The sequence below is a fragment of the Petaurus breviceps genome, unplaced genomic scaffold (genome assembly GCF_028583685.1).
Source record: "Petaurus breviceps papuanus isolate PSGF00001 unplaced genomic scaffold, PetGlider_PUasm1.0 558, whole genome shotgun sequence".
Taxonomy (NCBI): Eukaryota; Metazoa; Chordata; class Mammalia; order Diprotodontia; family Petauridae; genus Petaurus; species Petaurus breviceps.
This window is the reverse complement of record NW_027186376.1, coordinates 864421-878417: the sequence shown is the minus strand read 5'-3', so window position 1 is coordinate 878417 and position 13997 is coordinate 864421. Positions and strand designations below refer to the sequence as shown.

The 13997-nt window shown below is 45.3% G+C and overlaps 1 protein-coding gene across 1 annotated transcript in view; it reads left to right on the top strand.

The window, feature by feature from the left end:
* The window catches only part of ENTHD1 (ENTH domain containing 1), a 102179-nt gene extending 93677 nt beyond the window's left edge, over nucleotides 1-8502 (top strand). The window contains exon 6 of the mRNA XM_069102822.1: nucleotides 7877-8502. Coding sequence (XP_068958923.1) covers nucleotides 7877-8502 — 626 coding nt within the window. The remainder of the gene's footprint in view (nucleotides 1-7876) is intronic.
* Nucleotides 8503-13997: the final 5495 nt, after the last annotated feature.

The following is a 13997-nucleotide window of genomic DNA, read 5'->3' as shown; positions in this document are numbered from 1 at the left end:
CCCACCATCCCTCCACTTTAGTCTTGGCTTGTAGCCTTTTCCAGTTAAATAATTTACCACCAGTGAGGTAGCTGGCCTTGATGCTGTGTTCTTCATTGTTGAAGATGTCTGACAGTAGGGCTGAAAACATCACACTAAAAAGCATGAGAGCAAGCAGATGGCCCTGCCTCTCTCCTCTGGTGCCTGGGAAAGTGTGAGAGCATCATCCATTATCCAGAACCCACGTAAGCATGCCATCAGCACCGACGAACTCTAGGCAAACAACTTTGCCAATGATCCGCCGCTTTGCAGAGGCCAAAGGAGATTACAGTTCCTTAAGGGCTGATGAAAATATTGTGTCTATTAGAATGTAAACTTCCTGAGGGCAGGGACTGGTTTTTGTTTTTATTTATATCCTCAGTGTCTAGCACAGTACCTAACACAGAGTAAACGTCTAATAAATGCTTGTTGGTCATCTATCCTGGACTTGTCAAGAGACTCCAAATCAGGACCATTTGGCGGAATACTTTTGAAGTCAGGGAGCCTTAGACTAACAAAGTCAGGGTCATCATGTCCCAGAGAACAGCCATACTGAGCTTGCTGGACTCTGTGTTTCTGGTTTGCTCCAAATAGTTTCTAGCTTGCACTCACACACTGATTCCCATCATCGAGTATCGGCTGGTTAGATTTGAGAGCTGTGGTAGCCTTTCCCCCATCTGCATCCTTTGCAACACTGGGGGAAGTGCCAGACCAGAACTGTCAGGTGTTGTACAGTCACTGTTTTAGGGAAACCCTGCTAGGATGGGACCTTCCCTGGAAAATGCATCTCAAATGTGCTGCCCCCTTCCTCCTCTGCCTTCTTCTTCTCTGCTGCAATGACAGCATTAACCATGGAAGCTTGCTTTAGAAGATGCTATGCCATAGGGGGGTTTGACTAGGGGAGCAATGGGACAAAGAGCTTTGCTTCTGGAGTCAGAGGCCTTGGCTTCAAATCTGATGCTTACTTGAGTGGCCTTGGCTTAGTCATTTCACCTCCCTGGGCCTTTGTTTCCTCACCTATAAAGTTAGAGGGTTGGACTCATGAGCTTGGTCTTTTAGCTCTTGATTGGAATTTAGACTTCTAGAGCAGGGAGTTTGAGAGGGTCCATGAACTTGGATGAGGGAAAACGACATCCTTACTTTCATGTCCTTTGGTTTCCATTGTAATCCTAAGTATTTTATGTATTTAAAAATAGTCTTCTGAGAAGCTATCTGTAGACTTCTCCGGACTGCACAAATGGGCTGTGACACCAAAGCTTTGTCACCTTCAGGGTCCGGTTAGCCAACAGAAGTAGCTACACTGTGATCTACTCTAGCTAGCCTGCGCCAGTCTCTTCCAGGACATCATGACTCTCTCTGAAGCATCTCCCTTTCACCCTCTACATGGAGGTCCCATCTTAGAGAGCTGATGATATCTGTACACACACCAACCTCATCTCCCCTCCAGTTACATAACTATAAAGAAAGAGCTCGGACAAGTTGGTGAGTTCATCAGTATGGGAACCACTCCCTCTGCCAGTGCAGATTGCCACCCTAGGGAGCTCTCTGATCCCATGCCATTCTCGCCTATTACCTCTCCATAGAGGACCTCCCAATGGTTCTTTTCATGTTTGGGGGATACCCACATGCTGCTGGCCAAGCATCTGTTCTCTCCTTTTCACACTGTGACTAGCCCAGCTCATCTCCTTTCTCACTCATGCATATCCTTGATAATGTCTTTTTGACCACTTCTTCAAAAGCACATGTAAAAGCCTAGAGACTCCAGCTGGTGAGAAATCATAACAAATTTTAAAATATCTGTACCCTTTTGCCCCCACAAGGAGAACAGAGAGAGAAGGAAATTGAGATTCAAAACATCCCTGGATTGATTACCATGAGACATTCTAAAAATATTTGGTCATTATCTCTCCCCTCCCTTCTTCTGAATTCTCATTTGACTTGGAATAGGAAAGACAGACTTTTTGCCCTGTTTAGCACATTGGGCTTTGCTTACTTTCCCTTCTTCTACCTGTCCTGTTTTCCCCATCTCTCCAGCTCTCCGTTTTCTGCCTCCATTATTTGATTCCAATTCCTGTTTTCAGCTGCATTCAGCGTTCGCTGTACAGAAGTTCTGTGTGTGGCACTGTGAACTCTGCCAATGCAGAGTTTCACCCCTATTTGGCGGGTCTCCAATTAGAAAGTGGTCATCCAGGGCAGCTCCTCTAGGGGAATTGTTCATTGCTCAATCTCTGGTGTCTTTTGTATAAAAGAGGGGAAATGGCATGATTAATAGCTCCTTTGTGTATCTCATTAAATTTCTTGGTATTTTTCCTGAATGAGAGGACCTCAGCTTGGTTGCAGTAATCCTGTTTGACCTGTAGGTATTTAATAACTCTATTCAGGAAGTAGTCCCCTCCTTCTCTGAAGTTTTGATTTCCAGTTCTTTATTGGTGCCGCATACTGCTTTCAGGCCTATGATAACTCAACCTCATATTGAAAAGGAAGAAGACAAAAGAGTTAGTGGACTCTTAGAAGCTGCCTTGAGGACTTGAGTAATGTTCTTGCAAGATAAAGTTACATTTAAAGTCGATTAAACTGTCCTGGGAATTTGTTCTCTAATCAGCTCTGAGGGAAAAAAATCCATTAGTATTTATGCTGTTCTTGATGGATCCTGGCAAAAATTCTCCTTGACCCTTCCCTTTGTTCCTGTCTCCTCGGCCTCATTTTGTGCTGGGGATGTTTTAGCTGCCAGCGATGGCCGTTCTTTAAATCCATTCTTCCCCTCACCTTTGGCTTGTGAAAGGAACTGAAGGAGACACAGAAAGGAGCTATTAATCATGCCATTGCTCCTTTTTTATACAAAAGTCACCAGAGTTGGAACAATGAACAATTCCCCTAAAGGGAATGTGAAGAAATGACAGAAAATAGTTGAGCCAACAATAATCCAGCTTACTGAGTGCCTCCCGGTCAGTCTGGTTTAGAAGACCTGTGGGGAGCCATCCATTGTGTTCCCCAGGGAAGCCCCACAGGTTGGGCTCACCCCAGAGATGTTGCCAGCAGCTGTTTGATTGCAGAGTTCCTGCCTGGTCTCTTCAAGCACAAGCTAGTGGGAATTTTCAAATCCAGCAAGCCCTAAATCACATTTTATAGGCAGGTTTGTAGGATCGTAGAATTTGGATCTGGAAGTGACCTTAGAGTAGGAAACCGAGGCCCGGAGAGAGGAAGTCATTTGCCCAAAGTCACATAGAAGCAAAACCAGGATTTGAACTCCCAACGCTTTGATGCTGAATCCAGGGTTCCTCCCATTCTACCTCCCTGCCTGGAAATGATTTTGATACATCTCCTAGCATCAATTATCAGATTTCCTCAGTACTGACCAAAAACAAATGAGTGAAGGGGTAGTGTGTATCTTATTTCTTTCCGATACCGTGTGCTCAACACTAGAATGACAAGTGGGCAGACAAATTTAGGTTTCCAGATGGGAGATTTTCCATCCGTAGCAAAGATCGGGAGATTTAAATCCTATGTGTATAACTTCCTGACACATCAGTTATTGTGTGTCAGCGGAAAGACTGAATAGATAGATGGATTGAAGAATGGAGAGCTGTCCCTGCTTTGTACAGTGAAGAATTCTGAAGGTGTTCAGCTGATGAAGAGACCTTCTGCCTTCAGATAAATCATGAATTGAATTTAGAACTAGTGGGAGTTTCAAACATAAATTTGGAGTCAATTCCCATTTCTGGAAAGTCAGTCACAGTTACATTTTTGCAGCACAGTACTGGGATTTTAAATGAACAATTGTAGCATGATGCTTAACTTACCCAACCTTTCTGACAGTGAGACTTGGACATGTCAGAGATGACACATTGGCCCTCCAGGACAGTTTTATCAGCATCCTTACAAATGTTTCCTAACTCCAAATGGTCAGAGGTCCATCCCCCTGCTGAAATATGAAAATACAGCCATCCCCACAGTCCGGATATTGTGATGCAGGCCTCACAAGAGCCGGGCTAGGCAGAGCGCTGGAGGGATATTGGACGGCAGCAGATGTCGGAGCTGACAAGGGGAAGAAGTTGGATGGGGAAGGACCCACTGAAGGGCAGCATGAAGTAACCGGCACAGTTGTGCAACGTTTGGCTCCAGCAGCCAATGGAGGGAGGGTAAAGATGCAGAAAGTGAACAAGGACCACTTTCCAAGCCCAGTTCTGCCACAAGCCAGTGGGTATGGTTGTTGGAAGTTTGAGGTATTGAAAGACAAATAAATGCTGGTCTTTAGGTCATACAGTGAACATCCATGGATAAAACAACTGCAGCAGCCAATGATATGTATTTATGGAGTTGACTCTGGTAGTCTTCTTTCAGCCTAACTGGCATGATATCAATCTGGCCAAAAAGAAACACATTCTATGGCTTCTGCAGTAGGGATAGAGACTGGACCCATGATTCCACTGGTTCAGGAAACTCCCTTTATCAATTTGGGTCAGCCCCTTCTCGGGGACTTGCAGCCATAGAGAGTGGCTCAGAATACTGAGGAGTCTGGGAAGTTGCCCACGTCACAGTCAGCGTGTGTCAGGGGTGAGACTGGAACGTCTCCTTGGCTGCCAGGCCACTTAGCCAGCCTGTAAGTGTTTATGTGCCAGGCTCTGTGCTGAGCTCTGGAGATCCAAATGAGAGGAAGACAGGCCCTGCCCTCTGGGAGGGCACAGAGAAGACAGATGGAAGCAGGTACCAAAGTTACCTTTGCCTGATAGCCTCTCTGTGTCTATCATATTGCCAGGACTTGTGTCTCTGACAGTATAGAGGGAACAATGCTGGACCTGGAGTCTGAGTTCAAATCCTGACTTTGCCACTCACTGCCTGTGTGACCTTGGGAACGTCACCCCAACCTCTTTGGGTCTCAGTTTCCTGTACAATGAAGGGGGTTGGACTAGAGATTCTTCTGGCTTCTTCCAGTTCTAAATGTGTGATTCTCTAACACCGATATCCTCCCCCAGTTCTGATCCATGTTTTTATCACTTCAGTGTTTGGAACGTTGCAACCTATTCTCTACTAACTTTTCTCTTTCTAGTGAATCTCATCTCTAGTAAATACCAGAACTTCTCCTTGAAGCATGTTAGCCCACTGTTGTGACCATCTCGCTTCTAAAAATACCCACTGATTATTATCCGTATTTAACTCAAACATTAACCTTCAAGGCCGTCCACCCATCTGTTCTTTATTAAATTGATTTGGAACCAATGTCCTCATTAGACGTTTTTATTACTAAAACCTCACATCTTCCCTCTCCTTCTTTTATTATTCCCACTTTGGATTTTTCTCCCTCAATGCTTGAAATTCAACACAAACCAAAAAAAAAAATGTATAAATCATCTGCTACATGGGAGGTATTGCATGAAGCACTAAGGATACAAGGATGAAAAATAGCACAGCCTGCCCTCAAGGGGTTTGCAGTCAGAGGATGTGGGTAAGTAACTGTAATGCTAGTTAAAGCACTGGAGAAAACCAGCTTTGCTAGCTTCATCATTTGCTTCTCCAAAGAGAATCTGACAGCTATCCTTCCATGTAACTACATCTTCCTTGTTTATGGCAAGAAGGTCAATACTAATATGTCTCTGTTACTCCTGTGGGATGCCAGCCCCTTGGCCATTGGGCCGGGATCTCACATTTAGAGTGCCACCCGCAGCTAATGTGGCGTCAGCCTGAAAACCCGGGCTCTTTAGCTTCCTTTTCACCATTCTGATGTCATGAGTGCAGAGGCAGAATAGGGCTACATGGGTCTGAGAGCTTCATGGCTCATCATAGCCAAAGAATTCATTATCTCCTGGTGACCAGGCCCCTGGCAATGAGCATCCTTTTCTGGATCCAGGCTAATCTTTGGGCACCAGGCACCGTCTGTGATGGGACCAGGCTCAAAATCTTTTCAGCTGAAAGCCCCTCCTGGAGCTTGGGCTCCCTGGGCAGGGTTCCTGGGGGCCCTGGGGACACCTCTGAGCCAAGATGAGGTATTGGAGTGGGGCCTTTGGGGCCCTTCCATAGACTTAATTACATGTTATTTTGGTGGTGTCAGTTTTTCTTGTACTGTTCCTGGCGTCTCCCAGAAATAAGTGCACATATGGGATCAAACATGTTGGCCGGCAGTCTTAGTGTGCTAGGAGCCACACTGCATTTGCTCCTTGGGGAAAAATGTACATTTCTCATTATTAGTGAGTGGCTAATTTTTCACATGGTGGTCTTTGGACAAAGCTGGGTTCTCTGTTTTATATTCGTGAGTTTTCTTACATTAAATACTAGCTTACAATAGTTACGGCTTTCAGAGTGGATAAACCTCGAGTTCCTCATTCATTCACTTTTCTGTTTTTCACATTGCTGAGTGAGTCCAGACTTCTTAGCCTGCTTCATGTGACAGCCCTGCACATGGACCATTTCCATCCACGTACTTTTTACCGAAACCAACCTGGACCACTCATGGTCTTCCCACACACTAATGAGCTGTGTGACTTTGGGGACTAAAGGGGCAATGTGACCAAGCACAGAGAGAGGGCTGGACTCGGAGTCAGGAAGACCTGACTACATCCCATCCCAGTCTGTCCTTAGCTGTGACACTCTGGACAAGCCACTCGCCTCTCTTCACCTTGGCTTCCTTATCTGTAAAATGAGGGGAGTGACTTGTACCACCTCGAAGGTTCCTTCTAGTCCTGTAATTCTGCCACCGCCCTACCTTTCCAGCCTTAGCCTGTACCATTCCCTTCCTCCAGTGTAAAGCCTACACTTTCCAGCCTTTGTTTGCCTTTTTTCTCATACTTTGCCTCTACTTAGAATGGCCCACTCCCTCCATTACCTTCTTCATCCTGAAAACCCTTATGCCCAGCTCCAAGGCCACTGTGGCCTTCCCTTATCCCATCTCTAGATGCATCAGATCCCCCCCTCCCCTGGCCAAACTCCTCCCTGCCCCCCACCCCCCAGTCATACAAAGGCAGGGAACCCCCCTCCAGTCATACAAAGGCAGGGCACGACAAGTCATGACAGTGGAAGTGCATCAGCACATTGAAGGGACTGCACCTCAGATTTCTTTGTTCGAAGGAGCTCCCTCCACGTTATGGGACGTCCCTTTCTCTGCAACTTACCACCTTAGGGAGCTCCCTGGGGACTCTGGAGAGGTTGTGATGGCCAGGACAGGTAGGAGGCCCACTCTGGCTGCTATGCCAGTCTTCCTCTGCACCTAATTGCTGCCCATGCATTTTTTGAATGAACAGCTATATGAGTACAGTAAAGGAGTACACAAGGCAAAAAGGAATATTTTGTGCTGTAGGCTAGGCTTCAGAGAGCAAAACAAAACATTCTGTTCGACCAGGATGGAGGCCAGGCCATGAGAGGACCTTTTGAAAGGACTGAGGCTCTTCGGCCTGGGGAAGAGAAATTTAGGGGGACGTGACAGTATGTAGGGTGGATTCAAGTATTTTAAGGGCTGTTCTGTGGAAGAGGAATTTGGATTTTTCTGCTTGACCCTTGAGGGGAGAGCTAAAGTCAGTGGGCGGTTGTGGCTTGCTGAAAGGAAAGACGTCTGTACCATCTGGACTGTCCCAGAGTGGAGGGGCAGCCTCCCGGCCCTTGGATGGAGCTCCAGGTCAGCTCAAGATGGCGGAGGAAGGCCGCCGCAGCACTGAGGTTCTGTCCTGACATCCCAGTGTCATTCTCTGGTTTTTATAGATGTTTCATGCAGCTCCAGGTGTTCTCTGGTCCTGCTTTAGGTGGATTTAGGCTAATTGTGCACGTTTAAAACCTTAAGTTTAATATGGTTCACTTGTTAAGATCCTTGTGAAAATGATTTGACCTGTTAATCTCATTTGGACATTACATGACCTTTCTCTTTCCATTTTAGATTCCACCATCTCTGAAGGAACATCCTCATCTTTTTCTGCCCTTTCTATCTCATCTGTTGACTTAGCCATTCCAGAAAACAATCTTTGTCCATTAGGTCTGCCTTCCCGGGGACCTTCCCTTAGGCCTTCATCCCATGGACCTTCCTCCTCCTCTGTACTCTTCAAAGAGGTGCAGGTCAGGGTTAAGCACCCCTTTGCACCTTGCCCAACCTCTTCAGAAGAAGATGAAAATGACACCATCAACCTGTTAGACATCCTCCCCAATAATTCCAACTCTGCAGATGATAGAACTCTTAATGCTATGAGGGGCAACTGGATCACTCGCCCCCTTCAGGATATGCAGTGTCTGACCTCGGTGTCGGACCCCACTTCCCTAGCAAGCAAACAGCTTCCAGAGGTGACTGCTACCAACACATCCCTCATGGGAGAATTAGTAGAGATCAAAAACGCTATTAGGAGATTGCATGGAGATCTGACTGCCGTGGTCCAAGAGCTCCGCGTTGTCAACAGTCACCTGGTGAGCATGGAGGCTGGGAACAGTGAGCAAGTCACCGAGCGGGTCAGCAAGCCTCTCCTGCCCCGAGCTCCCACTCCCGCTCCCACAGACGGCCCGAGTCAGTTCTGACCTCCCAGAAGACCATGGTAGTGCCTTCCCCACTCCTCCTCCCCCAAGATGCTAGAGAGGTGACTTTCCCCGGATTTCTGGTCCCAACAGCAGGATTAGCATGGTGGCAGTTTGTCTTTTTCTTTTAAATTTATTAGCAAATATTTCTCTAATCATTAAGTAAATTTGGGTTGCAGGAGGAGGGTGCGTGTCTTTCTTTTTTTTTAAGGAAAAGAAAAGATTTTCTGTCTGACCCACGTTTTCAGGTTCTAGGTACAAGCACATTGTAAACCCAAGGGAATTTTATCTTTGATGTGCTATTAGAACGAATGAAGCTGTAGTAAAAGCCCTCTCCCAAATGGAATCTCGATTCTCCAGTTCATATGCAAGGGCAGCACGAGCCCATTTGTATTCAGTTCTATAAAGCCCCCTTGTTAATATACCTTAGCCTTGAAGTAGGAGGAGTTCGGTCTACCTGGACTGTAAAATCCATTTCTGTCTTTGAGTCTGCAAACTACAAACCAGGGCTTACCGCTCCCTCTCTGTGGTGTCGTGGTCAGCTAGGAATGAAATAGAAATGAGGCCCCAATATGCCCCTATAGGTCCCCAAGTAGCTGTCAATTACAGCTTTTTATTGTTCATTTAAATTAAAATATAACTGCAAAGATTTGCTGGCTCTTTTCTTCTTTTGTTAGGGGAAATAAATGGGTTGTCTTGATCTTTTTTTGTCTTTTCTTGGTAGTCTGGGCTGGCCTTTCAAACACAGACAAGACTGGAGGTTCGAGATTCGAAGGCAAAATGACAGTTTGGTGATTATCCTGGCCCCCTGCTAGTCTTCTGGGCTTTTGCTACTTTCTAAGCCTGGCCACTAGGTTTAAGAGTAAAGATCTGGGAATGGAAGCTCCCTAAGAGCTTGGATAGTTAAGAAGTTTAAACTGAGGACTGAATCAGGTTTTTCAATAGCATTTAAATTTCATGTATCTGCGTTATCTTTGTCACATTTAGTTCTAATAGTCAAGAGATGCCTATAAATAAAAAAAAATAACTTTCCAACAGCTTGTCACAATTTATTTAATGAACCAGTCCAGGAAGGTGCAATAAATGAAATCCCCATTCTCTATTATTAATCTGATTTACTAGCCTTACATTGGTGGCTATTTCAAATTATTTCAAGTCTCCTTATTTAAGTTCATTAGACTTGAACATTTTTGATTTTTAGGCAAGTCTCTCATTGCAGGATGAATCAGATTAACAATTATTATCAGTAGGGACCTGTGATTTCATCCCAGTGTGGAAACTCCCTGTTCTGTTGCAGATTGACAAGTCTTCCATAACTTATTGTCTCAATAACTCAAATGGTATGAGATGAGCTCATTTGGCCACAGTCACACATGTGTCAGAGGCCTCAAACACAGGCCCTCCTAACTCCGAGGCCAGCCTTCTCTCTGCCTTGCCCATGTTGCCCATCCACTGTGGAATAGGCACAGATAGATTGCCTTTGGTGGCTCCTTATAATTAATTCTCCTTTTTTTAATCCCTCAGGTACAGTGCTAAGCACATAGCAGGCTCTCAAAAGAATAGCTGTTGAATGAATGAATAAATGAGTGAATGAGGGAGGGAGGGAAGTAAGCATCCATATCTGTGGTTCTGATTGTAAAATAGCCAGTGTAATACAATGAATTCTAGGTTATTTAAACCAAGACCACTGAGGACACACTGCTCCACTCCCCACCCCCTTTGTTTCCACAGGAACAAAGAAGAGGGGTTTTGAATGGGGTGGGATTCTGCAGAATTTCTTAATGAGCCTGGGGAAGGGACCTTCAAACACACAGATAATTTAGGGGACAGGAGACTGTCCTAGCATGGTACCATTAAAAGCCTCTTTTTAAAAAACTGTGGATACTTCTTGGAAAGAATGGGGAGAGGGAAGGATGTCCTTTTAAGTCATTCACTTTCCTGGTCCCTCCTCCCACCCTCCACCCGTCCCAAACATCATCTTCCAATTCCTGGAAACAAAATACCAGGTAGCCACGAGCTTGTGACCAAGTAGGCAAAAATCAGGCCCTCTGGGAAATTGCCCCCGACATATTACTTCCAGTTCCAAGTAGGTTTTCCATAGCCCGTATACTTCGATTGGTTAATTAACATAATTAACAAATACTCTTTCTTTGGGTTTCCATTTAGCCACCTCTATAAAAAAGGAGAAAGAAAGCCTGGCTTGATGAGCTGAACAGGGGACTGTATCCTGATTCAATCTGAGGTCTTTTTGTGAAAGAAAAAAACTTCATTAGACGGTATTTCTTCAGGAGAATAGTTGTATTTCTCATTGGCACGAAGGGCTGCCTGCTTCTCGATAGGCCTGTTTTTGGAAATGAGTTTTCTCTCACCTGGTTTCCTTGCTCTTACAGAGCATGTCATCACCAAAGATTCCAGGAAACAGATAGATCAGAAATGTGCAGTTTCGTTTTCAGCCTTCAGGCGATGGTAGAAGACCTCAGAATTCTGAGGTATCAATAGCTGGCCAAAAAAGAGGCCTTGCACCAGATAAAGTGATTGTTTTGAAAACGAAGCAGGGTAGATTAGTAGGATTCCAGGTTTCCCACAATCCACTCAGCTAAGAAATTGGTCAAATAGATTTGAAAAAACAGACCGCTGGAGGCTTTGGTGACTTAGCTTCCCCCCAACTGCTTTCAATTTGACTGGGCTGCCCCTGGCTGGGCTTTTTCTTTTAGCTGTAATACTTCTGTGTGTCTTCATTTTATCAAAAGAATATTGAGAACAGACTGCTGGATTAATAAAATAAACTGTGGCTTGGTTTGACTGTAACTTTTCTGCCAGGTCTTACCTAATTTTTAATAGCAGCATTCTGAAATGTGACGAAAGACTTTCAGTACGGGAAGGGAAGCTTTACTTTCTTCCAGGCTCTAAGTGATCTGAGGAGGCCGAACACATCATTGCTATACCAGAAAATATTCCCCATCTTTTATCAGCAGGCAGACTTAGGAAAAGAGCAAATTGGCTCAGGAGGCTCTGCATTTTCAAGATGATTTTGTTTGGTTATTTTGAATTCTGTTTTCTCACTCAGGGTGCCAAAAGTTTTCAGTGATATGGTAATTATTGTAGAATGGTGGCTGCAGGCAGTCATAGCTATTCGAATAGAGGAAAAAAGCCCCCATCTGAAGCACGGCAATATGGGGTGTGGAGCTGGTTATACTGCAGGTCAGCTCTGGTTCCCTGAAGCCCTATTGTATCTCTCTAATGTATTGTATTGTCGCTGATGGAGAGCCCAGGCCCCGGGGAATGGCAGGGATTCGCTTGTCTGCTCCAGGCATGGAGGGGCCTTTTCTACTGCCACAGGGTCCAGCTTCTGAGACTTAACAAGCTTTGCACTTATTAAGAGATCTTAGCACACCCAAGAGTGTGAGAACATCACTAGCAGAAGGGGACTGTAACAATTCATCAGCCTGGCAGGCTAAACAAGTAACGTTTTGAGATGCTCACAGTCTCTAAAGATATCACTGATCAGTTAAATACTCCAAACAGGAGGTGGGAATGTAGTGAGTTTTCTGATTTGCAGAATCTTCATGGACATTGGTTTTAGCAGGGGTATATGTCTACCTGTGCCTCTGCTGATACCTGTAACTACATCTGTGTATAGGGAGAGCGTATTTGTGTAAGCAGATACAAATGGGACTTTACTAGACCTAAATTTCCACAGATCACATTCCAACTGGGTGACCTTGGGGGAGGCAAAGAGGAAGAGTCAAAACAGCCGCCGTTTGTTCTCCATTTGTTAAACACCTACTATGTGCAAGTGTCTGAGGAATGCTCTCTTCGAGGTCTCCAGGGAGCTCCGAATGGCCAAAGCCAGTGATTTTTTTCTCGGTCCTCATCCTTCCTGACCTTCCTGCAGCATATGACGGAATTTGCTAAGAATGAACGTTCCCTGAGGCCTCCTCCCTTCTCTCTGAAGGAGTGATATGGAAGCCTTCAAGTGCCGTATGAATATGTATTATTGTAATAAGTGACATGAATAGAGGGATTCGGGATCGGCAAAGCTTTTTACATCCATTAGCATATGTAAACACTTACAGTCACTTCCATGAATCATTGTATGGCATAGCTGCATTTCTGCCCATCCTGTCCACATCATCTTGGAATACATTCGTCTGTCAACCTCCTCCCTGAAATACGGCACCCAGAACGGACTCGGGTACTTCCTCTAGATGTGATCTGAATAGGCTGGAGCTTGTACCTAGAACCTGAAAACGTGGGTCAGACAGAAAATCTTTTCCTTAAAAAAAAGAAAGACACACACCCTCCTCCTACAACCCAAATTTACTTAATGATTAGAGAAAGGTTTGCTAATAAATTTAAAAGAAAAAGACAAACTGCCGCCATACTAATCCCGCTGTTGGGACCAGAAATCCGGGGAAAGTCTCCTCTCTAGCATCTTGGGGGAGGAGGAGTGGGGAAGGCATTACCATTGGACACTGTGCTTCTATCAATGAACCCTGACGTCACACTCACTTTTTAAACTGTTGGCCTTCCTTGGACCAACTCGCCTTAAGCTTGGGGTTCAGTTATAACCTTAAATCTTTTTATATCACCCAACGACATCTCGGAGCAGCTAGGTAGTGCGGCAGATGGAACGCAGGGGCTCGAAGCCAGGAAGATTCACCTTCCTGAATTCAAATCTAGCCTCAGACACTTATTAGCTGGGTGACCCTGGCCAAGTCACTTCACCCTGTTTGCCTCAGTTTCCTCGTATGACAAATGAGCTGGAGAAGGAAATGGCAAACCACTCCAGGATCTTTTTCAAGAAAACCCCAAATGGGGTCACAAAGAGTTGGACACAATTGTTTCACGGTACTCTCCCTATTAGAGGGTAAGCTCCTTGAGGTCACGGCCTCTATCTCAGCATCTTTGGATACCTCCTTTCCCAGTCTGAGCCTACAAGGGGTCAGCCCCACGCAGAGTCCCTGGCAGATAATAGGAACCTAATAATGCTTGCAGAATGAATAATTCCCATTAGAGAGCTGATGGCATAGAGAAGGCCCCAGACCTTAAACAAGTGACTTGTTTAAGTTCACACAGCAGGTGTGAGGCAAACCTGGGATTACAATGCAGGGTTCCTTGTGTCCAGTGTTCCCGCATCCTAATCACCTTTGCCTATCAAGGGCCTTTTTCTTCAAGGCCTAGCTCAGAGACCAACTTCTCCCTGAAGCCTTTTCTGATCCCCCAAACAGAAAATCTTTATTTCCTCATAACATTTTGTCTGCACCCCCCCATTCCCTTCCATAGCTGTTGTGTCCACCTCTAAGCTCCTTGAGGGAAGGGGCTGTGACATTTATTTATCATTACCTCCCCAAGCAGGGTTGTCCAGTGGTTAGAGAGCCGTTAGAGAAGCTGTAGACACAGACTGCCCTGGAAGGACTCTGAAGTGGGGAGTAAGGGGGAGCTGTCCTTTCTTCATATTACTTTTCCTTCTTTGAGCCCAGAATCATAAAATATCA